The sequence below is a fragment of the Patagioenas fasciata genome, chromosome 8, assembly GCF_037038585.1.
Source record: "Patagioenas fasciata isolate bPatFas1 chromosome 8, bPatFas1.hap1, whole genome shotgun sequence".
In the NCBI taxonomy this organism is placed as follows: domain Eukaryota; kingdom Metazoa; phylum Chordata; class Aves; order Columbiformes; family Columbidae; genus Patagioenas; species Patagioenas fasciata.
Window position 1 is genome coordinate 21434844 of NC_092527.1, and position 25859 is coordinate 21460702.

Genomic DNA, 25859 nt, shown 5'->3' on the forward strand with positions numbered 1-25859 from the left:
TGTGCAAAGAATGCATGGGACACTGAAACAGCAATGCCCTGCAGCTCTGAGACAGGGAGGCAGCAGGGACCACTGCATCTCCTCCCCATTCCTCCCCCTATCCTGAGCTCTCTAGAAGATTAGGACCAAGGAACCTGACTCCCATTAGGGAGTTGTACTTGGGAGTATATCTCTGAGCCAACTTCAACCTAAAAATGGCTTGAGATGGGGAGAGCGACTGGGGAAGGAATGCATTTGGTCTCTCAACTGCTCTCCCTAAAAATAGTACATCACACCAAAAAGGTCTCTCTGTCCATTTTCCAGCTGACTTTCAGCATTATGTCAGGCCTGTAGGGCAGAGAGTCAAACTGGATCTCAACAAAAAAAAAATCTGTTCCAGCAGTTAATGTTTCCCAAACTGCAGTTGGACCTGAATGGTTATTTTGACATTTGAGTTTTTGAACTCAAATCAGAAACAGACCTAAAAACTGCAGCCTAAGATGAACCCAGACTGAAACTAACTTAAAAAAAGTCCTGATCTGACTCCTTGATTTTTAAAGCAAACACAGCTAACCACTTTGTCTCAAGGACACTCAGCTTATTCCTGGTGTGGGGAATCTATAAGCAGGCAGCTCTTGGGCAAGGCCAGCTGATGTGGCGTGGTTGTGCTAGCCACTGATTGTCTCCTCCCTCCCAGGAATAAACTGTTTGGCAAGCACTGTGGTGAGACCATAGTAGGTGTGATTACAGGCCTGGTATTAAGCTATTTTTGCAGTGTTAGTGCCTCTGCATTCTTGCTGAGATCCTGATCCTGCCCAGAGTTCAGCTACCCTTTTCCATGATGCCACAGCTTCCCTGGAAGCTGATGATGCTTAGCACTTTTTAGGGGGGTACCTTCAAAGTGCTCTAGATCTGCTTCTGTCCAAACCTCTCATTTTAGAGATGTTAGCAGCACTTTGCCTACTCCTGTAAGCGCCGCTTGTTTTGCAATTTCTTCCTGCTTTTCTTTATGTTTTGGAACTTTATTTCTTTAATGTGCATTTTATGAAATGCAAGCATGTTCTTTCTCCTTTCTCAATAGCTTTCTAGCACTTAAGCTAACAGGTTGTATTTATTTTATTCTGCATGCTTACCAGTGGATCGTAAAGGTGGGAATGCTCATATGACTGCACCCTCTTCAGTTAATAGCCGAACCTTTAACGCTAGTCATACCGGTATGTTAGGTCACGCATGTAAACATAAGAAGCCCTTATCAGCTGCAAAAGCCTGCATTACTGAAATCCTCCCTTCTAAATTCAAACCCAAACTAGCAGCTCCAGCTGCTCTTGTGCAGGACAAGAAGGGTATCTTGCTGTCTCATGAGAAAGCTCAAAGCTGCGAAAACCTTCGTAGCTCCATTACCTTGTTTGATAATAAAAAAGCTTTCACGATAGATGTAGGGGAAAGCATAGAAAACATGTTGATGAAGTCGAAGCAGGAGTACACCATCAAATCGGGCAGTACCATGAGCCTGCAGGAGTATGGCACCAACTCTAGGAAAGCCTACCTGTTCCATGCCTCCAGGAAGAGTGGGATGGAGTTTACAATGCTGTATAAAGACATGCACCAGATCAACCGGTCCAGGATCCATTTGGGCACGGTCTCCTCCTGCAGCGTGAGGGATATTGCATCTCAGTTTGAGAACGAAGCCAAGGATAGGATGGAGCACAGCCTTAGCCGAGAAGATTCAGAGCAGATCCCCAAACACACCGTTTCCTCCCGTATCAGTGCCTTCGAGCAGCTGATCCAGAGGTCCCGATCTATGCCCTCACTTGACTTTTCTACTGGGCAAAACAAGTTCACTGCTGTTCTCCAGTCTAAAACATGTCTGAGTTCTGCCTACTCTGCAGATTTCCTTCTGGATTTGCCAAAAGCACACCAAGAAGAGAAGGATGCTGCCAGCTTGGCAGATAAATCCTCCCGCTCCTGCAGCAACATGGAGGACACAGCCTCAGATGTCAGTGATGCCATCCCTATGGACACACTTTCAGCTTGCACAGATGAGATAGATCTCCTCTCAAATGCATCCAATGACAGCGGCAGCAGCAACAGCAACCTTAATGGGCCTCAGAAGCATAAAATCAACAGATGCAAAGGCTCGTGCCCGGCTTCCTACACGAGGTTCACAACCATCCGAAGGCATGAGCAGCAGCAGGCCTCCAGGAACCCTGATTCCAAAGGGGAATTCTATGGGGAGAGGCACATGCTCCCCAGAAATGTCTACCTTATGAGCCCGCTTCCCTTCCGATTGAAGAAGCCGTTCCAACACAAATCCTGCAGGACTCCACCCCCAGACTGCCCGGGAAGCCCATCAGTGCCCAACCTGGAGAACCCAGATGACCCCATCCAGCTGCCGGGGAGCACAGGAGACAAGAGTCACCGCTCCCAGCACCAGCTGTGCTCCAGAAGCAGGCCGCTAGCCCCGCGGCGCCTGTCTTCCTTTGACATTGTGGAGAGGCTTGGCTACTTCCCCAGCACAGGATTTAGCCAAGATAGCTTCATGGGCCGGGCTGACACTCCTGACTCCTTAAACAATGGGAACCCTGTTCCATATGCCCTCTGTCACAGCCTGGACACAAACAACAACCCACAAAGTGAACTTGGGACATACCTAGGAGGTGGCTTTTTGTGTTCTTTACCAGTGTCCCTTTATCTGTCTTCTTGCTTTCCTTTCTCTTCCCCTTTTCTCCCACAACCCTTGCATTTTTACTCCCTGCCTTTGCATCCCCTGACTCTCTGTTTTTTCCCCTAGTGTGTCTAATGTCCTTTGTGTGTCTTGCTGAGCATTTTTGTTCAGGACTTGTTAACAGCTGCACTTCTGAGAAACGATTTCCACTGCCTTTGTAATCACACGGGGTTCAGTTTGTGTCTCGAGCAGTTCCGGGGATGCAAGAATCTCAACATGAGATATTTCTAGTCCTATATCATATGCACACGTGGGAACATAAAACAAACCCAGATGATTTGCCTTAAGGAGCAGTTTCTCAAGGTCTAGTTGTGTGTGTGTGTGTGAGTGTATTAAACTTTTCTCAACAGTAAAATGCCAAATCATACTGTGATGGCAGCGAATCTTTTGTTCACAAAGTCCTTCTATGTCTTTACTCTTTCCTGTACTGTTATTTTCTCCCTGTTTTTGGATCTTTGTTCACAAGTACAGCCCAAAAGGAAAAAAAAATAAAATGAATAAATTATTGACATCCGATTGGCTATTTGGTCAATGGCAATTGAGAATCCTTACTGCCATAATGGAAACAAATTGTTTAAAAATATAATTTTTTTTTCCTTTCTGGTTATCCTAGATAAATCCATCTGTATTTTAACTTCCTTGTGTTGTTTCAAAGTAGATTCAGACTCATCAAGGCATTTTACACCAGTTGATTACATGGAAACTCCAGAAGAAATTATCCGCAGACGGCATGACGATAAAGAGGTAATGCTCTCCTTTATGGCCTAATAACAGTTGTAGCAGCTCCACATAGAAGAAGTACAGCATTCGGCCTTTTATAAGGGCAGCTTATATGTCCGTGTTTATGTATACTGGAAGTCAGAGCAACAAGCTGAACCTAGTATGTTTTAACTTTAATACTACCTCTGGCACTGATTTAATGTATAATACGAAGTCTAGCCTAGCTTTTGTTTAAAATGAACCTGATAGTTCTTATCAGTTTCACAAAATAATATATGGGGGCTTTAAAGAATGTAAAAAGGCTGAAGACATATGTGAGATGTGGTACAACACCCCAGTACTCACAGATAAAGATGAAATGGTTGTTCTATAAATGACTTAAGGTCTTATTGTTCTCCACGCAAGCCACTCAAGCTGGTATTAATCAAACTGGTGAGAACGGTATTTTTATTATGGGAGTCCTCAGGTTTTGAACAGCAAATGTAAGATATTTTATGGTATCAAAAAATGTGAAGTTTCCCCCCCAGTGCAGACTTGAACTCTTTATGGTGTCTCTAGTTTTTCAAAAAGTAATGTGTCAGTCCTTTTTAAAATGCCTGGGCAACACTGGAACAAGGTGAAATAACAGGAAAGCCACGTAGACTTTTCAGCACTGACTGTATTCAAGCTGAGGTGAAGAAGTTATAAAGTGATTGCTTTCCAGGAAGTTGTTAATTCTCATTGCTTGGGAGAAAAACCAAAAGTAATATTTTCAGTGTTAACTTTCTGAGTTCAAATAATGTTTGTGTGTGCTTTGAAATATGGTAAAACCTGCTCTTAATTCCTATATGAAAAATATATCTTTGCTGTCTTCTCCCATGAAGCAGTTATGAATCCCCCCTATTTCCAAAGTCCAGCACAAAAACTTGTGTAAGAGCAGAACTCTGAATGCATTAAGACCTGTTGACTTCAAATGAGTTAGCACACAGCTCAACTCTTCAGCCCACAGTTAACCCCAAAAGGTGGAAGAATCCTTCTGCCCAAGTACTCCAGAAAGCACACTTCCATTACTGTGCCAGAGGCTGCAGGAGTCCAAAATAATTATTTGGGGTTTATTTACTTTATTTTACAAAGTGTATTACATGAGCCCAAAGGAAGTATGGGAGGATGTGGTACCTGAAGGTGGTTCGGCACTGTCCCAAGCTGCTTGCAAAGCTCAGGGGAGCTTGGTGCCTCAGCTTACCTGTGGGGCTGATTCAGGTCTCTTGGAAGTCGATAAGAGAAACTCCTTGTTGGCTGAAGGGGGTTTGGATCAGTCCTCTGTGTTGTCAGCAGTCTTAGAAGCTACCAGGACCTGGCCAGAACTTAGAAAAACTCTTTGTTGACTTCCATCAGCTCTGGATCAGGTCCTCTGTGTGAGCTGGATTTGAGTTATGCCGTAATGGTGATGTACTTTCTGTGCTTTCAAAATGAAATGGTATTGTGTCGTTACTAGAATCAGTATTTTATGTTGAACTGTAAAATCCTAGCTATTTGCTGGGACCTCAGAAAATTTATGTAAGTCACGTTTATGGCAGCTTTTGAATGCCTTTAACTAGATTATTTACTGCCCATTTTATGCAATTTTATGGCAGAAACTTTTAGAGGACCAGAGACGGCTTAAACGTGAGCAAGAAGAAGCTGATATTGCAGCTAGAAGGCACACAGGGGTTATTCCAACGCACCATCAGTTTATCACTAATGAGCGATTTGGGGACCTCCTAAATGTAGACGATACAGCAAAGAGGAAATCTGGGTCAGAGGTCTGTTTTAGTTACCTCAGTCTGCTGCTTGACCCAAAGCAATATTTGCCTCTCACAATGTTGTGCTTTAGGCCAACATTAGCTCTTCAGAGAATGTCGTTTGTGTTTTTTTTTTTTTCCACTTCCCCTTTCCCATTCTGGCTTCATTTAGATCTGCTTTGACTCTTGTGCCTGGTAAAATAATTGATATTTCTATACCAAGCTGCATATGTTAAAGCATGCCTGCTGAGAATTGCTGGTGCACACCTGTGATGCATGCCTTTAAATATCAGCTACTTTAGTGAATCAAAGGCATTCTACATCTTTTGCATCATATTGCTACATTGTCTTCTTGTCTGTGCCTTACGCTTAGAAACTTCATGTCTTGTTGGTACTGCCCATGTGACTGTCTCACAGGTTTTTCTAGAAATAGGTTTTCTTCTTCTCTTGAAAGATGCTTAATGTCCTTTAGAAGCAACTGGGAAAAGTCTCAGCATGTTTCACTGTGTATGACCTGATTGGTCTTTCTGAAAGAGACAAAGGAGCAGGTAGAGGGTTTTCACAGAGCCCAAGGCACTTTTCCCAAGGGCTGGGTGCTGATGCAGGTGTCCTGGCCAGGTGCCCTTTCCTGCCTTAGGGGTTGCTGCTGGGGCTCTGGGCAGCGGTTGTTTCCCCAGAGGTGCTGCACTGTGGCCTTATGGAGGTGGTCACCATGTGGATGGAGCACACTCACCTGCACTTTTTAATGTAGTTGCAAATGCTCTGGTGCCACATGAATGCGACCAGTTCTTATTTTATGCTCTGTTAGCAAAATTACTTTAAAATTGTCTGAATATTTTGTGGCCGTTAGAAAATCAGCTCAAGTAAATCAAGCTTGAAAGCCTAAGCCTGCTGTCAACATCCTCTTTGGCTTTATAGCCACTGAAGACTTTTTTTTTAGACGCATGCTTGATTTATTCATGTTTCCTGCTTGCCTTTGTCTCTTTCTTACCAAATTATACAGGAGTACATGGGTCACATTGCAGGATTTAGCAGGACCAGGTGATAATTGATAAAAGCCACATAAAATCTTACTGGTTTTTTTTCCCAACTAGTAAATTTTCCTTTTCCATTCACATGTCAAGGGAAATTTCATCCCAGGGCCCCAGAAACTGTAGTTACTGGAGCATCTTTCATTCAACAGGGTTTGCCACACTTAAAAGTTTACTGCTTTTAAATCTGTTTCCTGTAGAGCTCTTAATTATTGTTGGACCAGAAGTTGGCACTTTTTGCCCTGGTGGGAGAGACCCATCTAGCATATTTGGACTGTAGTACCAGTTGCACGTAAGCTTGCAGCAAATACCTGCATTCAGTTTCTTCCCCAGACTAGTGTTAGCTATAGAGCAGTTTGGATGCTTTTTCTCAGAAGAGGGTTGAAAACCTGATTATTGTTTTAATGTGTTGATTTTTTTGATCTCTAGATGAGACCTGCTAGAGCCAAGTTTGACTTTAAAGCACAAACACTAAAGTGAGTACAGCTTTTTACTTCTGTTTTGAGTGGTTTTGCTCTGCTTTTTCCCCTAAGGTGCAGCATTTATGAAGGCTATGCAATTAGATTCATGTTTTGGAGGAGTCTTTCCAGCAGCTCAAAGCAAAGGTGTCCATAGTAAGGCAGGAAAAAAGTAATATGAATCTTGCAGGTTGTAGCCTCTAAAGGGCCTTTAGGAAAATGTTGTCTTTCTCAGTACGTCTGTATCCTGTGTGATTTTGGGGGCAAACCTGCATTCTTTACTGGAACAAGTGAGCCCTCTGCTCTGAGGATGTGCGGCGCCCTGGGAGAGGGCTCTGGCTGGTGTTCCTCCTCGCACCTCGTAAGCAGCACAGCTGGGTGAGACCTGTCAGCAGCAGTTCTGTCACTGCCCTTGTGCTGGAGACAGAAGGGATTCCCCTGCATGACATCCCTGCTTGTGCTCTCATTTAGGAGCTGGAAAAATTGTGTTGGTCAGTAGCTCACTGTGTACTGGCATACATCAGCCAGAAAAACATAGGTATGCAAAACAGCAGCATCCTTTTCACTGTGCTAAGCACAACCCAAAGTCGGGAAGGGATTTAAACAGATGGCTAGCTTTAAACACATAGGTGGGTCCTTGACTCAGATTTTCCTGAATCAGGACCTATACAGGCACAGATTGTTGACTGCTCCCCCAGCATCTGTGTATACACCAGTGGATGTTTCTGTTGGCGTTGTTGTACCTCCGAACCCTGTTGTGGTCCCTTGGTGAATCATACAGCACTACTTGTTCTTTTTGGGGAATGCTGCTGTGAAGAGAAGATCCGGAAGGCCTTTCCCTTTGCATGAGCCTGGAGAAACTCTCATTTTAACATTGCTAGGGAGGGAAGAAAGAAGAACATAATTCAGTGAAAGACCTGCTTCTTTTCTTCTCAGGTGCTAACGTCCTGAGAATATTTTGTTGTATGTTCTGTAGGTGATTATTTGTAATGATTTACACACCATGTCCCCAGCACCTGTAATAAAACTGAGGCAGATATAAGGTGGAACTGTTGTGTCCCTTGAGCAGAACGTAGAGGTTTCCAGAAAAAAGTAAAGGAGAGCTTGTGAAAATTGGGTTAGGAAAGGCTGGGTTGGTTGTTTTCCTGTAGGGACCCAAGTAGTAGTTTATGAGCCTGATACAAGCTGCCCACAGTAGGAGTTCCTCAAGCTGCAGACGTTCATATTTTTAGCACTGAAGACTGTAGATTGAAATCTTAGTCGTTAGCCCCAGTGAGGCCAGTGGTTGCACAACTGCAGACTGACCAGCAGTGTAATCCTTGCAGGATCAACATTGGCATGTGAGGGGGTTCACATAGTCAGCAGAACATCTTCCATTAAAATAATGTGTCTCTTTGGAAGGCACTTGTGATGTGGCCTGTTTCATAACAGGAATTGAGCACTGCTCACCACATCCAACATGGAAGGCAGCCAGTAGCATCTTCTGCTTGAGCTTGACCCCATTGCTGCTGGAGGGTGTGTGGTTAGTAGGGCCCTCATAGGCCATTTTTTTTGACAGGACGCCCAAAGAGCAAGAGTGTCCCTGCATATCACAATAAGAACAGGGTAATGTAGCTTTCACTTTGGGTGGAACATGACTTGTATGAAAAGGGCTGATGTAGACCTTGGTGCCCAGGGATTGCTGGACAGCAAAAGAACACATCTGTTATCCAGTGAAGTTCTGATGCAGTGCTTGTATTGTTAACAGGGAACTTCCTCTGCAAAAAGGAGATATTGTTTACATTTACAAGCAGATTGACCAGAACTGGTATGAAGGTGAACACCATGGCAGAGTTGGCATCTTCCCACGATCGTACATAGAGGTAGCTGCTTTCCCTGCAGGTGTTCTCTTTGCCTACTCCCGTTCTGCCAGTGGCCAGTTTATAGGCTTTTGTATGACTCATTTGATTCTGTTTGCTTGTTCTAGCTCCTTCCACCAGCTGAGAAAGCTCAGCCCAAAAAGCCATCACCATTGCAAGTATTGGAATATGGAGATGCTATTGCTAAGTTCAACTTTAATGGGGACACCCAGGTGGAAATGTCCTTCAGAAAGGTAAGACTTATGTTGTGCTGATGAATTGAATCTGGACAAATGTTAATGTTTTTTAATACTAGTAACTTGCAGTTTCCAAATGAAAGATCCAATAAGGTGAGCTCCTTATTCAGGAAGGATTCCTTCTCATCACCCATGCTTTTACTCCACAGTCATTATGTAGTGCATTGCAGTGAGAGTGTTGTGAGTAGGCTGAATCAAGAAGTGCCAGTTGCTTCTTCAGGGCTAGCTAAGATACTTCGAGCACAAGTGCTGGAAGCCTGACTCTGCAAGGCAAATTAGATATTTGGTGACATGTCTCTATTCTGATCCTTGCCAGTGGAGATGCACACAGTCTCATGAGAGTGGCGATATAGAAAAGAAGGAAATGAGGTTCCCCTTCCTTCATACTGCAAGCCAAATCACTGAGCACAGGCAAGTGAGGTTCTGTGGTATTGAAGTGACTGGCTAGACCTGCCTACAGAGCAAAGGGATAGGAATGGGTTGTGTAAGGACTGTTCAGAGCAAAGTCAGCCGTATTTAAATTAAGTAGCAGCATTTTTCCATCTCAGCCAGCTTTCTGTTTTGATGCTCAGATTAGATCTTGTCTGTCTTTTAATTATACATGAAGGTGGGGCTTGCAGTTTATGTTAAGGATCTGAAGTTACTTCATTTGTTAGCAAAAAGGAGAGAGCATAGAGAGACCTAGTTTAAACTGCAGACCTGTGCATACTCCTTGTACACCTCGTACCTCTCAGTGTCTCCTGGTCAGGCTGAAACTGCTGGTTTCCATTTTTGTAACTGGCTGTAGCAAGCAGTATCTTGAGACTGTGAAGTGAACATAACTGAGTCTGCAGACAGCCCAAGTCAACACCAGATGGTTTCCTCCTTCTCTGAACTGAAAACTGTCATCCCAACCCAGAGGTTAGGGTTAGGACCGCATAACGGGAACAGGGGAGGGTGAGCGCCACAGATTGTTTTATGTCAAGTGGCAGCAAGATTAAAAACCTAATCTACTTTGGAATGATGAAATATGTTGAAGTCACGATTACATTGCTATTCCTTCCCATAGGGTGAAAGGATCACATTGATTCGACGAGTGGATGAGAATTGGTATGAAGGAAGAATCTCTGGCACCAATCGCCAAGGCATCTTCCCTGTCACTTACGTGGAAGTGCTCAAACGGCCAGTGGTCAAGAATGCCATTGACTATCCTGACCCACCAATGTCCCTCTCCCCTAACCGCAGCGTGACAGCTTCACCACAGGTATTTGGACTAGATGCAGACGGTTACAGCACCTTGCAGAACAGAGCGATGTTGATATTGCTGTGCAAGAAGCAATAGCTGAAAAAAGCTCTAGCTGAGAGTAGTGTTTTGTGCAGTAAAACCCATGTGCTCCCTGCAGTCTGCTGCAGCTGCAGTAAAAGGTGATGTTTCATTTACCAGAAAAGTTAATGAGCGGGTCATTTTGGGATTTGGAGACTCAGCTTTTCATCTCTGATCTGTAGCTTGAATTCAGGCCAGGTTCAAAGGGCTACAGTTCATAGCCATCTGAATAAGTTTCAGTGCAAGAGTTGGAATGAACTGGTGATCCAGCTCCTCCTGAGTGCATGTTTACACTTTACAGACCTCCACTCTGATGAGTGAATTTTTTACAATGACTATTAAAATAACGGCACAACCTGTTATAGTCTGTAGGAGTAATTACATTGATCCCAGTCAGCTTGAATCAAGCTATATACTTACTCCTTAATATCCCAGCTCATGGCCAAAGTTTGGGGAGACAGGGTCAGGAGAGCACCTTGTATGATTTGAAATTGGTGGTAAATGAACTGAGGTTTCGAGAGCAGGACAGTCTGGAATCTTCCATGAATATCAGCTTCACTATAAACCATACTGCAGTTCAAACCAGAAATCAAAATGAGGATCCCTGAACGTTTGCCATGGAAAACATATCAGGGAGGCAGTGAGTCTCTAAATCCCTTTGTTTTGCTCTCATCCTGCACATACTCATGCTTCAAGGTCAGCATATGTGTCTGGGTTGTGGCCACAAGGTTCTGGTGCATCCCCTGCTCACACCTGGGACCAAAACAAGGTCATTCTGAAGTCAAGACTGCAAGGAAGGAAAGTGGAGAATTGGGGTCAGGAGAAAGGGACATGCAGAACAGGATGGGAAAGGCTGCCATGGCTCATGCCTGGTGTCTGTCTGGATCTTCCCTAAAAGGAGTGTTTTTATTCTTAGCCATTGTGTAAAGCAGAAAGACTTGCTGCTTGTTTGGGGTTCCCTGTCAAAGTGAACGGGCTCAGCCTCGGCTGAGCTTTTCTGTTGGAGCTTGACAGTCTCTCCATAGCTGTGGCCTGTTTGCCACCAGCTCTCTGCAAGCTTCTCCCTTTGATAGAAGGGATTGTACCCACCCTTTTTTGTTTTTCTTTGCTGTGCTTTTGATTCCTCCCCCGGTAAATTCTCTCGCTGAGTTTTTTGCCTAACTTGGCAGAGGACTGAGAAATGCTCTAATCAATGCTAAAGTAGCTGATCTCGTCTCACTGATGTCGCTGGTGGTAATAGCTAAGGGCAGAACTCGGTCATGTGTTCTGCCTTTATAAACATAGGGTCTACTTTAATTGCTTAAAGACCAAATATCCACAGCTGGCTTTTTTGATCCCTTTCTCCTCCACAACTTCAATGATGCAAGTTTCTGGAGGAGCAGGCATTGCTCATGCAAGAGTTGGATAAAGTCAAAATTCATTGCAGCAGTGAATTCTGATTAGGTCCACAGTGTGAGCTGCTGGGTCACCAGTTATTACTGCCAGGTCAGACAAATGCTGCACAGTGCCATCCTGGATGGTGGCTTCAACCGCTCCCTGAGAGACTTGGGGCATGTGGTATGAAGTTTGTCTTCCACAAGATGTTTTATGTCTAGTATCCTGACAAAGGCTGGAGGAGGATATTAGCAGCACAGATACAGACTGGATTCTGTGGTTGGAGTAGCTGTGGACAGTATGTTCTCCAACATGGTGCACCTGTCCATGGAAAACTTATGCACCATGCTTGGTCACAGATCTGCTCCTCTCCACGCTTGCTCGCTCTCCTTTTACTTTTGCTTGGTCATTTTGTATTTTCCTTTATTATTTTTTTGTTCATTTCTTTCTTTTTCTCTCCTGCTTTTGTCTCCTTCAAGTCTCCCAGCTCTGAGCTACTCCATACACCAACTCCTCCGCCTTTGCCTTTTGCGCGCCGCGCCTTGTCTCCAGAGGTGCAGGCGGTCACATCCGAGTGGATTGCTCTGACCGTGGGAGTGTCTCCTAGCACCACTCCTGCCATAACTCCTCCATTGCCTCCTCCGCCTGAAGCCTCCCTCTCTCCCACTGACTATCTCTCGCCTTCTGCTGCAGCCAGCCCTTCCCCCGTGGTCAGCCTCCACCATTCTCATCTCTCTGGCTCCTCGACTCCCAGGTCCATTAAATCCCCATTGCCCTCTTACTCATCCAGACCTCAGCCCTCTGCTCACAGTTTCTATCAGGCCGCTCCGCAAAGTGAAGAAAAGTTTGTTGGCTCCCCGTCTCCCAGCGTGAGCTATTCTAACTCCCCTCGCTGGGCAGTGGGGAGCCCCGAAAGCGTCCTGGCAGAGCAGCGTGACACTGCGGGCAGCCAAGCCTGGCTCCAAAAGACTAGAGAGGGCAGCAGCAACCCCGAGCAGGGCACTCATGCTGATCCCAAGATCTCTGTCGAGCGCTGCCTGAAACCATCCCAGCTAGACATGCGTGTGAGCCCAGAAAAGAGACCCGTGGGTTCCTCTGAGGACAACCAGTTGTGTCAGGAGCTAATGGCTATTGTGCAGGGAGGTAAAACAGAGAAAAGAGGCATGAGGAAAGGTGATCTGGGAAAGTTTCAAAGCGGAGAAAAGAAGGTACTTCTCCTGCATGTGTGTGTGCTGCTTTGAATCCCTGATTTTTAACTGATGTGGTGAGGTTTGTGCTGCTCTGCTGGCCGGGCAGAGCCAGTGGCTGCCATATGTGATTTTGATGATCCGAAGACCTTCTTCCAGAGGTCACCAGTGGCATTCACTGGATAGTGGATCAAAAAGTTTTAGAAGAGGGCACAGGAGCCAGTCTAGTGTAAATGATTTTAGAATAGATAGTAACACAGGACTGACCCAATTGGTCATGTCTAATTAGGTGGTTGTCCAAGACAGTAGCTATTACCAGATGTGTCAGCTGAAAGTATCACACAGGCCTCATGCCCATGTACCTCACTATGTAGAATACAGACAATTCCCTGTTGTTCAGAGATTTTCCAGTGTGCAATGGATCATTTTTGTGATAGAATTTATTTGTTCCTCATAAGCCAAGGACTGAAAGGCCTTGTAAACATCAGCCTGGCTTGTAGAAGCACCAAAGCTGACCCCTGCTGATCCTGGAGCCTGCGATTTAGTAAACCTTAGTCTGGAATGTGCATGACTAAGTCAGGGAGGCTTGATTTTTATCTCTGCATTGAGTGGAATTTATTACCTCTGCATTTCCAATGTTATGTGAAAGGGTCTAGCCACAAATGAGAATTAGACCTAGCGATATTTTTCCCCAAGAGTTTTTAGTTATGTGTAGCCGTATGGTTACCATAAGAAGGAACATAGCAGGACCCTCCAGTAGCTTCTGCAACATGTCTTTTGTCCCCAGCCTTGGTATAGATCTGTCTTACTTTGCAGCTCTCAGTTGACTTGGGGTCCATTGTAGGCTACAGCCAGACAAAATACATTACAGCAACCCCATGATACTTGTATTTGAGTGGAAGTTTGGAGAGCTCAAAATCGTAACATTATAAATACTGTCTTGGATACACTGTGATAGCTTCCATGGCATACCCCACCTAGCTAACCTTAGATAAGGAGGAACTAGGGTTTCTGAAATGACACATTTCACACTGGGAAATCTTATGACAAATTGTTTGATTTCTGCTTGCATCATAATCAAAAGTGTATTGAAAGCTGTGTAAAGACGGTGCTGTTTACCATCTGGATATATTTTTAGTAGCATTTTTTACAGGCATAACCTGCATGTTTAAAACAGAATGAGGTGGTCAGCTCAGAGAAACCAACTGGAAACTGCACTTGCCCTTGCATGGAGTTATGTTTGCTGTGTGTGCATCAAATTTACTGGATAGTGGATGCTCATATCACTAGCAGTGATTGTGATAAGAGACTGTGTGCCAAGCTGACCAACTTTTCTTTTCTTCAAAAGACTGCAGACTCAAAAACATTCTCTTCATCTGCTCCTCTCTCTTCCTCTGCCCTCTCTTCCTCTACTGTCACAACACAGCCACCTCCCAGACTTACACGCAGAGTCAATAAGCCACAGGTAACCATCTTTGCTGATCAGTTTTCCATTACTTAGAGTTATTTCCATACCATGCCATTGTTTTGTCATATGCTTATTTAGCCATTCATTGATTCCACAGGTGAGATATTTCTCCTGCTATTTAATCCAGATTTTTTTTTTCTGAAAAAACGATTTAAAATTAATTCCAGGCTGTGCAGAAGGGCAGGTATAGGCGAAATCTTCAGTTGGTGCAAATCCGCAAGTCTGGGTTTCTGCCAGTCTGTACCACCTGAGGATCTGATTTTCTGTTCCTCTGAAGGATTAATCCAGGGCTTATTTAGTTCTGACCTTGAGGTTCCTATGGTTCAACTGCATTACAAGGCAGCATTGATGGCCTTGTTAGCAGGAATGATGTAATGATGTAATGTGACTTTGGTTCAGGATTTGTTTAACCACCTGAGATCAGGATTCAAGGTTTGAGTGTCTCAGAGAGCTTCTGTTGGCGAGAGCTACAAATGTCAAAGAGGGATGTGATAGGTTCTGTGCAGCACAACCAACTTGGCCTCAGTGCTGTGTGGCTGGGACATCCAGGGACAGGGAATGAGCAGCGCTTGCAGCTGCTGGTGAGTCATCAGTCCTTCTAGGCAGCTTCCGCAAGATGGCAATGTTTGAAACAGAAAGCTCACACTTAGCAAAAACTGGAGTGAGTTTGTAGTGATGAGTATTGGGGAAGCTATCTTTGCTCTTGCAGCATGAGTGTGGGAAGTAGTTGCCGATGCTACTTATTTTGTTGATCAGTTTATGAGAGCGAGATACCGCTTTAACCCTGAAATTTTCCTGTTACCTTTACTCTCATTTCCCTCCAGTCATGAGCTTGCGTAGCTTTTTACTGAACAGCCACCTCCTGCATCCCTTTCAGTCCAATAGGGTGCATATTCTGCTTCATGTTAAAAATCCAAAGAAGTTTTCTTTGTTGGCCTTCCTCCTGACCTCGGATCTGCTTGGTCCTGCTGGTGCTTGCACTGGGTGTATGCAATTCAAAAGAGCAGGTGCAAAGAGCCACAGTTAGGGGAAGATGTTACTCCTGAGTGCTGGCTAGCACACAGTTCTATTTCAGACATTGCACCTGGTTGTAAGAGGACCCTGTGGCCTTTCTTTGGAGTTGAAGTCGAGCCAAAAATTATATTTTATATGCCTAGACAATCAGAGCATTGTCAGTGTCAAGTTAAAACTGTGTGTGACACTATTGGTAGTCTTGACCTCCTTTCCAGCTCTGGGTCTACAGTTGTTTAGGGAGCAGGAGTGGTATTTATGTGTGGAAATGATCTCTCGTTATCTGTGTGACCTATACAGAGGTTGATGGCTTCAGCAGAACTGCAGGTAATACCCTGGAGGCCTTTTCAAAAATCTGTCATCTTTTCATTGATTTTAATCAAATGAGAAAGCACTTAGTAGACATGGAAATGAGACATTATGTTTGGTTTTTGTTTCCATTACTGTCCATCCCTGGTGTTTGAAGTATTTTACCATATTGAATTTTAGTTTTCTTTCTCATCATAGTGAAAGGTGCCAGTTATGAAATTTTGACGCAAGAGTTTTTGCAGGTTTAAGACCACTTTGGTACAGGGCTGGCATAAGGACTGTGTTGTTGCGTATTCCATTAAATAATAATATAAAGTGCAATGGTTCTTTTAGGTATTCTGAAGTTCTTTCTGTTTAGTTTCACAGTCCAAACTAAAAAGAAAAAAGAATGACCCCCACAAGCATGTGAAAGATATTTCAGGTATAACTTAGAGATAGTTTGTTTCAATAGTCCAGTAAAACAGTATATTAAGCAATAAGGTAATTTATCAGATTAATTTATTTCAGGGAATCCTTGGGAATTTTCTAGTTTAATTCCTGCGTCACCCTGAGGTCCTGGTAGCACAGTGTGACAGGCAGTGGTGGAGCTAGCGAGCGTGTGAGCAGCGCAGCTGTGGGGTGGGAAGGCAGGAGGGGCTGGACAAGGGTCCCTGCATCACCCAGCAGTGTGAGGGATGCCGGTGGGGGCTGTCTGCTCCTTTCCACTTGTACAAAACCACGCAAAGTGATGAGTAATTTCACCCGCTTTGTGCTGGTAGAGAGGAGAGCACATGAGGAAGATGCTCATACCCCATGTTCCCTAGCACAGACCAGCTATGTTCACTTAGCATGTTCATTACTTAGCACCATCTCCAAGGTAAGCTTTTATCCCCCTCAGTGGTTTTCTGCTGCTCCACAGGATACCATCACAGCATTTCTGCCCAGCGTGTTTATTGTCCCAACCAGAGCTGCCCAGCCTGCACCAAGTGTTGGGACCACTCCCTGTGAGGGACACGTTTTTCTGCTGTTCAGCTTCTGATCCAGGGGTTGGACAGTCTTTCCATGGACTTTGACAGCCTTTAGGTCAGGCTGCTCTGCACTTGCAGCCTTTTCAGTGTCCTTTGTGAAAGCCCTCTGGCCAGCTTTCCCCTCGCCTTCCCCAGAGCTGGGCTTGGTGTGTGCAGAGTTTTTCCTTTTTTCTTTCGCTTGGGCTGGGGAGTCCTCTCTGCTCATGGTTCTTCATTCACATGTGGGAGCATCACTGCTGATGTGTGCCTTTCTCTGAGGGGATACCATTTTGTCTGTCTGTCTGTTAGTCTGTTCTGCTTAGCTTTCTCTTTGCTTATGTAGTCCTTTAACTCCCACCAGAAAGGGATGGAAGAAGACATGTGAACAAGAGCTGCAGTGGACACACACATTGATGACACTTCCCTAGGTGCTGGGAGAGCACTACTGAGTAACCCAAGTATCTTTCTTCCTAACAGTTAAAACCCGCCTCAGGACTTTTTTAGACATAGAACCTTTTAACATAGAACCTTTTTCTGTTATTCTTATAAACCTGTGGTGCTATTTAGATCCATCCTCAAACTCTGTACGAGGTGGAAACAGTGGCCAGCTGTGCCTCAGGACTGACTATACTGCATAATTTGTATAGTCTGTAGATGTGGAGACATAGACGCTTGAGCAGCTGCTTGTTTACTCAGTCTTAATAAAGCACATAGTGTGACGGAGGGGGTAGGAGTTGAGTTGTCATCATGGGTTGTGAACACTTGGTCACTTTTAAGGCCCTCAGTGAACCGCAGCAGCAGCAGGGTTGGCTCAGTGTTTTTGGGGGGAACCTCTGTGTTTTATACTTTGGAACTCTGCCCCATACTCACTGATTCCTCAGCCACCTCTGGCACATGGACCCACCACTGTAGGTAATTCGTAGGGTTTCTGAAGCCATATTTGAAGATCATTTGGGCCTACAACAGCTTTTATTCTTGTAGGGAGAGAATAATAATAACAATAATAGTGTAGTTCTTTTTAAAACAAACAAACAAACAAAACCACCACCAGCAACAAAACAACAAACAACAACAAAAAAAGTCACCTAGGCTATGCTATCAAGGTCACTTGTCTGAAGCAGTGGGGTGGTACATTTACAACGGGAAGATTATAGGATCTATTCTGGTCAGTTTTTCACCATTTGGCTAATGCTGCATAGTTGCCGACTTTGTAGTGCTTTGTCACCCCACTGTAGGGCTCTGCCATCACCCTGGGAGTTAGTGCAGAGACACCCCTTGCTTTGGTAGGAGCTGCCTGGATCTCTGGAGCAGAGGCCAGAGAGGATCTCCTTAGTTGTGCGTCTTGTTGGCAAGTGGGGTTGTCTGGAGGGCAGGGGACCACTTGGCCTCTGCACCTGCCCAGCTGCTGTAAGGAAGCCCCCGTGGGGATCCTGCCAGGAAAGGGAACATGGCCAAAGTTCTGCTGCTGGTAGGCTGCACCTCCTGGCATTGCACATAGAAGCCTGCACTATGGAGCCTTTGGAGATTGTGTCAATTTTCTAGCTCTCAAATAACTAATTTAATTCATAGTTATTAATGCTTTTTGGAGGAAAAGATGGTCAGGGGGGTCACAAGTAATCAATGAGAAATGGACCACATGATTTTATGAGCTCCTGGAGCAATTCCAGCAGTAAATTAGTATGGAGCAGAGGAGCACTTTATTGAATTAAAAAAAAAAATCAAAAATCCTTCTTACAGTTGCTTTTCACCTCAGCCTGGAAATTGCTTTTTCTTAGCTGTTTGACCACCTGAGTTAGTCAGATTTGATGTGCTATATCCAGTTGGTCTGCACAATATTAATTTTAAATTTCTAATTATTCCATTTGCTTTTCAGGGCTGTTGATAGGCAGGAATGACTACCAGAAATCCTGTGGTGATTTCAGGCTCCACAGCAAATGATTTGAATGCAGATTCCACTTCAGTTAGCCCATCCAACTTACATTTAATTGTCTTCCTATAGAATCATACTTGGTAACAGAGCCTCATTTCTTAGGAGCTGATCCCGGATTCCAGCCCCAGATAGTACAGCTGACTACAAAGGAGTTGTTGTGGGGTTGGATTGGCCTAGAGTGGGTCACAGTCCTTGAGAAAAGAAACAGTTTGCTTTAATACAATGATGGGCGCACCTCCAGAGGTCCAAGATGTGGTTCAGAGGAGCTTTGAGAACAGGAATTAGACAGGGATGAGCTCATCACCATGTACTTTTCCAAACTCTTTGAACATTCTTGGGCTGAAGGTGTCACAAACCTCTTTATACTCTGCTTCTGCTCTGTCTCAGGATGCTGTGAGAAAGCAAGTGTTTTACTGAAGGGCATTGTTGAAGTGAATAAAGAAGAGAAGGGAAAACATAAAAATTTTGGCCTTTGGAATTTGGGTTGAAAATTGTGTTGAATGATCAGCGTATCTTATCCAGTCTGCTTTGCCAGGCAGTCCTGCAGTTAGTATAAATAACCCTGCACTAGTTCAGAGTCCCCTTTCCTCACAGCATGCCCCTTGTTTTCAGAAGGTATTAGAATATCCAAAAAGTGTGCAAACCTAGGCTCTGGAGACTTGTGCAATTTTCTCAGCGACCTTTCCTTTAAAACCTCCAACCCCAAACACCCTGATTTTTCCTTGCTGTGCCCTGGGACACGGGAGTCCCTGTGAAGAGGTGTGACTGGAGAGAGTCAGGGCAGAGCCCAGAAGCCTCACTGGTGGTGGTGTTTGGAGCTGGCTTTTCCAGTCGGGGCCTCCTCTGACCTGAAGCTCTGCCTCCTTGTGGGAATTAACAGAGCAGCTCAGATCCTCGCTTGGCACAAGCTAGAGTGATGTTGATGAGGCTACACGGCTTTGTGCCCTCTGAGGACTTGAGCTGGTCTTTTTTAAGAAGTTACTCTTCTCTCCTGTGTCAGAGTCACTGAGAACTTCTCTAAAAACTGCAGAAGGTTCCTCTCAGCTTGCTTTTGGCCTTTCAAGTGTGATGTTCTTGAGTATGTGTTTCTGTCCATGTTTGGATTTTTGTTCCCCCCCTACAGGAATGCAGTATGACACCATGTACCATTTCTGGTTGTAGTGGTGTCTGTAGCCTCCACTCCAATTCCCTGCCCTTAGGTTCTGTTTCGCTGTTGCCTTTATCTCTGCAGCGTTGTCTGTTGAACTTGCATTACTGTAGCCCTAATGTCTCTTGTGTAAATGAAAGACCTTGTTGTCCAAGAAGTGTGGTGTTGGGGGGGAGGAGGGGAAGAGTTGTTCATTTTCTTTTGTTGTCTGCACTCCATTTGAATTTTTTTTTTAATTCTGACCAATATAACATCCGCTAAAATGTCTTCCTTATCATTTGCTTGGTGATCACACAGCCTTCCCACCACTCATTGAGAGCTGGACCAGATCTCACAGAATCTGAAAAGAGCTATGTGGTAAGGCCACTGTTTAAATCAGATGTGTAGTCCTACACTCTCTTCACCCAGACAGTAACACCTCAGTAGAGATAAGATTTTTAGCTGCAAACTAGGTACATATTTATCTATTTGCATACATTGTTTTGTTTACAACAGAAAAGGGGGATACAGCAATTAGAAGAATTGTCATAGCCAATAGGAAGTTGGGCTGATTGTGCTGCCAGTCCCTGATTATAAGTTAAATGAAGCAAAATGCATGAATGGAGCGGCGCACCTTGCATTCTTGAACTGACTTCTTAGCATTTGTAATGGTGCCACTGCATAACTAATTGCAACCTCTTATGCTGCTGCTTTTTTAAAAAAATGTATGTATATGTATTTGTAACAAATCTTCAAACTAAATGCCAAATTCTTCTGTATCTTGCCTATTTTTCCATGCTTACACCTGGATCCCTTCTGCACTCCACTACCTGGACATTTACCTGGATCTACAACTCTTTTTTTTTTTTTTTTAATTTTTTTTTACTGGACTTACGTGCTGCATCTGGAATGTTCCATCTCTTCTTGTCTATATTTTCCCCTCCCTCCCCCCTGTTGACTGTCCTTTGGGTGTTCTTGGATGTCAATGCTGCCTACCACGCAGGAAGCTGTTTGCAATGAGATCATAAACATTGCAGAAAAGTCTGTTCATTACTGCAGTACTGTTTCTCAGCCTCTTGACTCTCGCCACAAGGTGACCTCTAATGACCATAAACCATCTCTCATCATTTCTCAGCAACCTCAAGCACAGCAGCAAGGAGCCAGCCCTGACAGAAGTCAAACACCACGAGACATGTAAGTCATTTTGGCTCCCATCTCTTCCAGAGGCCTTGTCTCTGACTGGTGGTAAAAATGGGGAGGTGTGAAAGCTTCGGCATTTCAAGAGTTAAATTAGAATGATAGGAAAGTGTCAGTTCTTTAAAGAACAAAAATGGTACATATCATCATAATGAGTAGTGTAAAACTGAGACCTTTCTGTCTGTATAGCACCTGAAACAATGACCTCACGATCCAGGACTGGGTCTCCTTTAGGTACTGGATTCATGCTGGTTATGGAGACTATCTCAATGTTTTTGTATCTTGAAGCTGCAGACAAATCCACTGGCTACACCTGGCTCATATGGCTTGGGTCAACGTGTTCACCCCTGTTCTCAGCCTCCCACAATACAGCGAGCACTCCCAACATTGATGCTGCTCAGTGTGTTGTTGGCCAGTTCTGCAGATGAATTGGTAGCTGAATGATCTGAGAGATCAAGGCTGAAATTTTCAAAGTCGTCTGGTGGTTTTAAACCTGGAGCTGCCATTATGCTTGGTGGGGCCTTTCACTGATAGTTTTGAGAACAGTAGCCTGCACTGTGTGCTGGGAACTGAAGTTCCTTGGCAGCTGACTCCTGAAAAGAAGTTTTTGCTTTCCCCCACCCCTTTATGCAGGACAGAAAGTCTCCCATCAGCTCTATTCTTACCCCCCACAGGCAGGAGATCCAAGCTTCCCCAAATTTGCCCAGAGATTGTTTCCACTCTGCTAAGTTTCATTTCTGATAAACACAGCGAGCCTCTGGTGCAAGTGGGATCTCAGGGCAGGATTCAGCCTTAGATTTTTGTTTGCACTGTACCTCCTCAGTCACGATTTATTCAGCAGTCTTACTGCAGTAGAGTAGGCAGTATCTTTTTTCTAAATTTCCTTCACACTGCCAGGTGGTCATTCACAGCCCAGGCAAGGGAACAGATGTCTCATTTAGCCCAGGAGTGAGTGTATCCAGGTTTTGGCTTGCACTCAGAAGAGTGTCTGCACTCCTACGCTCTCTATGTGCTACATGTTAGGAAGACTCTGGTTGTTACAGTCTATGGAGACAACTACATGCAGGTGACACTTTTTACTGCCATGGCCTTGTGACAACAGCCAGTTTAATGCAGTTGACTTCCATCTCGCAAATGGAAAACACAGGTCTGGACTGCACTGAACAAAATATAATAGGAATTAGAATGGGGAAGAGAGACATCTCCTTCTGAAGGGATCTGATGTGCGGTATCTTTCTGGTTTTAGAGTTAGCTACCAAGCCCTCTACAGCTACACTCCTCAAAACGATGATGAGCTGGAACTGAGGGATGGTGACATTGTCGATGTCATGGAGAAATGTGACGATGGCTGGTTTGTGGGTGAGTGCAACACTTGCCTGTCAGCAGAGCTTTTTGAGATGCAGATGAGCAATTTTGCAGAACATCTGGAAGCTGCTTTCATTTGTAGGATCAAAATAGTGAAAAAAATCAGCTCAACTTTTTTTGGAATTTCTCATCCTTTCCCACCAAGAACATTAAAATGAGGGTTCAGGGTGGTGAAGCTTTGTTTTCCTTGCTAGGTCTCTAGTTTTTGCTTGCCTTTTTCTCTTCTGAATTTCCCCATTCCCTTCTTCCTCCTGATCCTTCTTGCTCACAGAGGTGGCAGAGTAACAGAGGGAACCAAGGAGAACTGGATTTCTGTAGCTTTGCCAAAGCTGAGAGAGCACGTTACAGAAAGTGGCAAGTAGGAGATGAAGGGAACACGTGGAGGGGAGTTGCAGTCCCTGAAAACCCAGCCTCATCTGTATCTGTATGTTGTGCAAAATCTAGCCCTTTACCTTCAAAGAGCGCAAGTCTGGACAATGTTCTCCATCTCAACACTGCAAATCTAGGCTTGTTATCTCTTCTTAATGAAGATGAGCTCATTTACACTGATAGGAGTTTGGCTCCTAGCCTATAGGCCCAGGAGCTTTCACTAGCACCTTATTAATTGCTAAAAGGGAAGACCAAAGATGATTAGTAGCAGAACTAGTTCTCATCTCATCTGTACCAAAAGGCTCTGTGACCAGAACTGCTGTTTAGTTTTAGAAAGGAATGTCTGCAGGCAAAGAGGCTGCCACCTCTACCTTTTTAAACCCCTAAGCCTTCCTTGCCTTCCATCTTACTCTGACTTCCTTGTGTTTTATTTTGCAACAGGTACCTCCAGAAGAACAAGGCAGTTTGGCACCTTCCCAGGCAACTACGTGAAGCTTCTATACCTGTAAAATAACAGTGATCCACTGTGGCAGTGATGGAGTTGTTTTCCAGATGGTGTTTTTAAATGGCGAAGAAACAGACAATTTATGAATGTAATAGTGAAGAGATGAGATGTGTTAGGAGGATGTGGTTATGTGGTACAGTATTGAGTTGAATGTGTAGCCCTGCTTCCATGGATTCAGGGCGTGATTTATTTGCTGAAGAGACAGTTTCTAGTTTACAGTGCTGCCTTTGTGTATTCCTCTCCCTTCCCAGCTAGAGTTCTGGTGATAACCTTAATTTGTATGGAGTACTTACGTCTGAGAAGGCTTCAGGGAAGCACACGGTATAGGTTTTGTTTGTGTGTTGAGATATGATAGTGCTTTGGGGCAGCACGCAGCCTTGCAGCTGTTCACTTTCACTGGCAAGGTGCAGGAGGCCAGGCTTTCTGCCTGGGTTCTGCCTTGCTCAAGTCTCACTTTGCTCTGCCTTCCACTTCCATAGCAAACCCTTCCTTCATGGCGTGCACCTTAAGACCCAGCACAGGCAGAGGACGGCTGATACGATTAAACTGCAGAGCTCTGTGCAGAAAAGGAGTTTGAGGCTGGTGGTTTAATCTGCAGAGGTCAGCCAAAACAATCCAAACACGCAAAAGTCCCAAACCCTTTAATAATGTGTTACCTATCTCTGCAGGGTTTGTTTCTTCTGTGCGGGGGTGTGTGTGTGTGTGAGTGTACTGTGTGCACCAAAACAAACTGAGTCCTGTTTTCTAAAGAGAAATCAGCCTGGCTTTGACATTTATCTGCACAAAGAATAGAATCAATAAATAGAACATCTATGAGAGCAAATACTGTTTATGAGTCCTATGGCCGTTCACTTTCTCTGCTCCTGTTGCTGGCCCTAGAGGGTCTCACACTCTTTGAAGCATACAGTTTGGGATGAAGACTTTTCTTCCTTCCTGTCATTAAATCTTAGAGGCTCTGATAAATCTGAGCAATGCATCACTGAGGGTGCCTTTTTTTTTTTTTAATTTTTGGTTACAGTGTTGATGGTAGGTCTCAAATAAATATGTGTATTTTGGCTGCCTCTTAGAGAAAAAAGTCTATTCAATTTGGAAAGCTGTGTTTCCAACAGTTATTACCAGTTACATAGATTCATATTTCATTGAGAAAAAACCATGGCTGTATGCTTGCCTGTAAATCCACTACAAATAGTCTTTTGATAGAGATTTTGTTATTAAGAAAAAGCATAAACAAAACCAATTCTGTCAGACTCTGCTTCCTACAGTTACCATACAAATAGCAAAGAGTTAGATTGCTATTTTGTCATAAGCCGTATTTAATAATATAAAATGCCTATTTTTATGCTGATGCTTTTATACAGATTTATTAAAAGTAACTACGACTAACTGTTAGCACGACTTGCAATGTTTTGATAAACTAGCCATGCTCCTGGGTTTGAAATCAAGTAGGCTTGTCTTCCGCCTGGGGCAGCGGAAGAGAAGACTCAGTGTCTCAGAAGTTTGACTGTAAATATGTATATTTAACTTTGTACAGACAATGTACTTAGCTTGTATAGAAAAATAATTTAAACACATTGAGTGAAGGGAGGAAGAAAAAAGGCAGTTGTGAAAGGTTGGGAATTTTGCCACTTTTATTTAAATGATGGAATTCCATGTATGTTCACATAATGAGTTTTAGCATGAAACATCCATTATGAAAGGGTTTCAGATATGACACAAAGCACCACTGTGTATTTTCTGCGGGAGATGCCTTTAATTCTGCAACTTATTTATGGGTTTGGTTTTCTGCTTTGGGTTTGCCCTCCAGTTATTTGCAGCAATATTTGGGCCTGTTGCTAAGATTGGATAACACCAAATTAATCTATCCAGCAAAGTAACATGACGATACTGACTGTATATAACATGCTCATTTAAAGGTTTATTTTTTTGTTCTTGCTCTTGCCATTTTAAGTTACACACACACACACACACATGCACACATACAAACCGCAACTTATTTTTGTGTTGATCTTTTGTTTCTTATTGCAGTGGATTACTATTTGGCAATTAATAAATGGAACTATTGAATTACTATTGTGTTCCTTATGTAAATTATAAAGTGAAGCCTATCCCCTGCTCATCCTGCAGCAATGCACTTTGTAGCAGTGCCCCTCTGTGGCGGTGTCCATGCTGGGCAGTAGGTGTCTGCGCCTGAGGATCCTGCTGTGACCTGAGCTGGCCTCACTGGTTCTCCCTCCTGAGCCATGGGCAGGCCATGACTTTTTCTTAGAAGAAACCGAAGTGTAAATGTGGAGAGAAGGCCGGTTTACACCCAGATCTCGCTGTGCCATGGGGTGAGGGTGCAGCTGCTGTGGCACACATGCAGACCTGGGCGCTCAGGAGCTCACCTGAGTCCACTGGTCTACAAATGGTCTTCATGGCTCGCTCTCATATGAGAAGACCACGCAGGTTAAGTAGGACAAGATACTACAAATGCCAACCTCTGTGGGAAGGGTTATCAATTGATATTGGGGTTCCATGTGCATTTTTAACCATGACTTGGCTCAAAAGCCTCAAGAACACTGGCTTCTGTGGTAGCTGCACTCTGACCAGGCAAATAGGGCTGCAGTGCTAATTCAAGGGGTTTGTGCAAGGTCTGTGACAAACACATCATGTCTCCCAGCCCTGCAGGAGGAGAGCTAGCCAGGGTTTTTTGGGTGTGCCTGTTGAAGGAACATTCCCCCCCAGAAGCAGAGTGAGGGAAGCCCAGAGCTGAGCTGGTGGGTGGGCTGGCTGGTGCTCAGTTACGCACAAGTACCAGGGGAGTGCACCGTGCGCCTCTGTACGTCTGGGTCCTGTAGGCTGCCTGTGCGGAGCTGCGCACACCCCAAAGGTTGGTCTTTTGTGATGTCCTTGAAACCTGCACCTCAGACTGAGCTAAAATTGGGCATCAGATTTGAACTCTGCGGTGATGCGACCGGATGG

General features: G+C 44.4%; 1 protein-coding gene across 50 annotated transcripts in view; it reads left to right on the forward strand.

Moving 5' to 3' along the window:
- The window catches only part of SORBS1 (sorbin and SH3 domain containing 1), a 171193-nt gene extending 146227 nt beyond the window's left edge, over positions 1 to 24966 (forward strand). For 22 of the 50 annotated variants that reach the window (XM_071811855.1, XM_071811857.1, XM_071811858.1 and 19 more), the window contains 13 exons: positions 1116 to 2636; positions 3363 to 3448; positions 5038 to 5205; positions 6645 to 6691; positions 8421 to 8535; positions 8640 to 8765; positions 9817 to 10011; positions 11925 to 12653; positions 13981 to 14097; positions 19781 to 19840; positions 20466 to 20656; positions 21906 to 22018; positions 22835 to 24966. In XM_071811855.1, the coding sequence (XP_071667956.1) occupies positions 1116 to 2636; positions 3363 to 3448; positions 5038 to 5205; positions 6645 to 6691; positions 8421 to 8535; positions 8640 to 8765; positions 9817 to 10011; positions 11925 to 12653; positions 13981 to 14097; positions 19781 to 19840; positions 20466 to 20656; positions 21906 to 22018; positions 22835 to 22902 (3536 nt within the window). In that variant the 3' untranslated portion in view covers positions 22903 to 24966. The remainder of the gene's footprint in view (positions 1 to 1115; positions 2637 to 3362; positions 3449 to 5037; positions 5206 to 6644; positions 6692 to 8420; positions 8536 to 8639; positions 8766 to 9816; positions 10012 to 11924; positions 12654 to 13980; positions 14098 to 19780; positions 19841 to 20465; positions 20657 to 21905; positions 22019 to 22834) is intronic. The other 28 variants (XM_065842973.2, XM_065842978.2, XM_065842980.2 and 25 more) reach the window with 12 other exon arrangements.
- Positions 24967 to 25859: the final 893 nt, after the last annotated feature.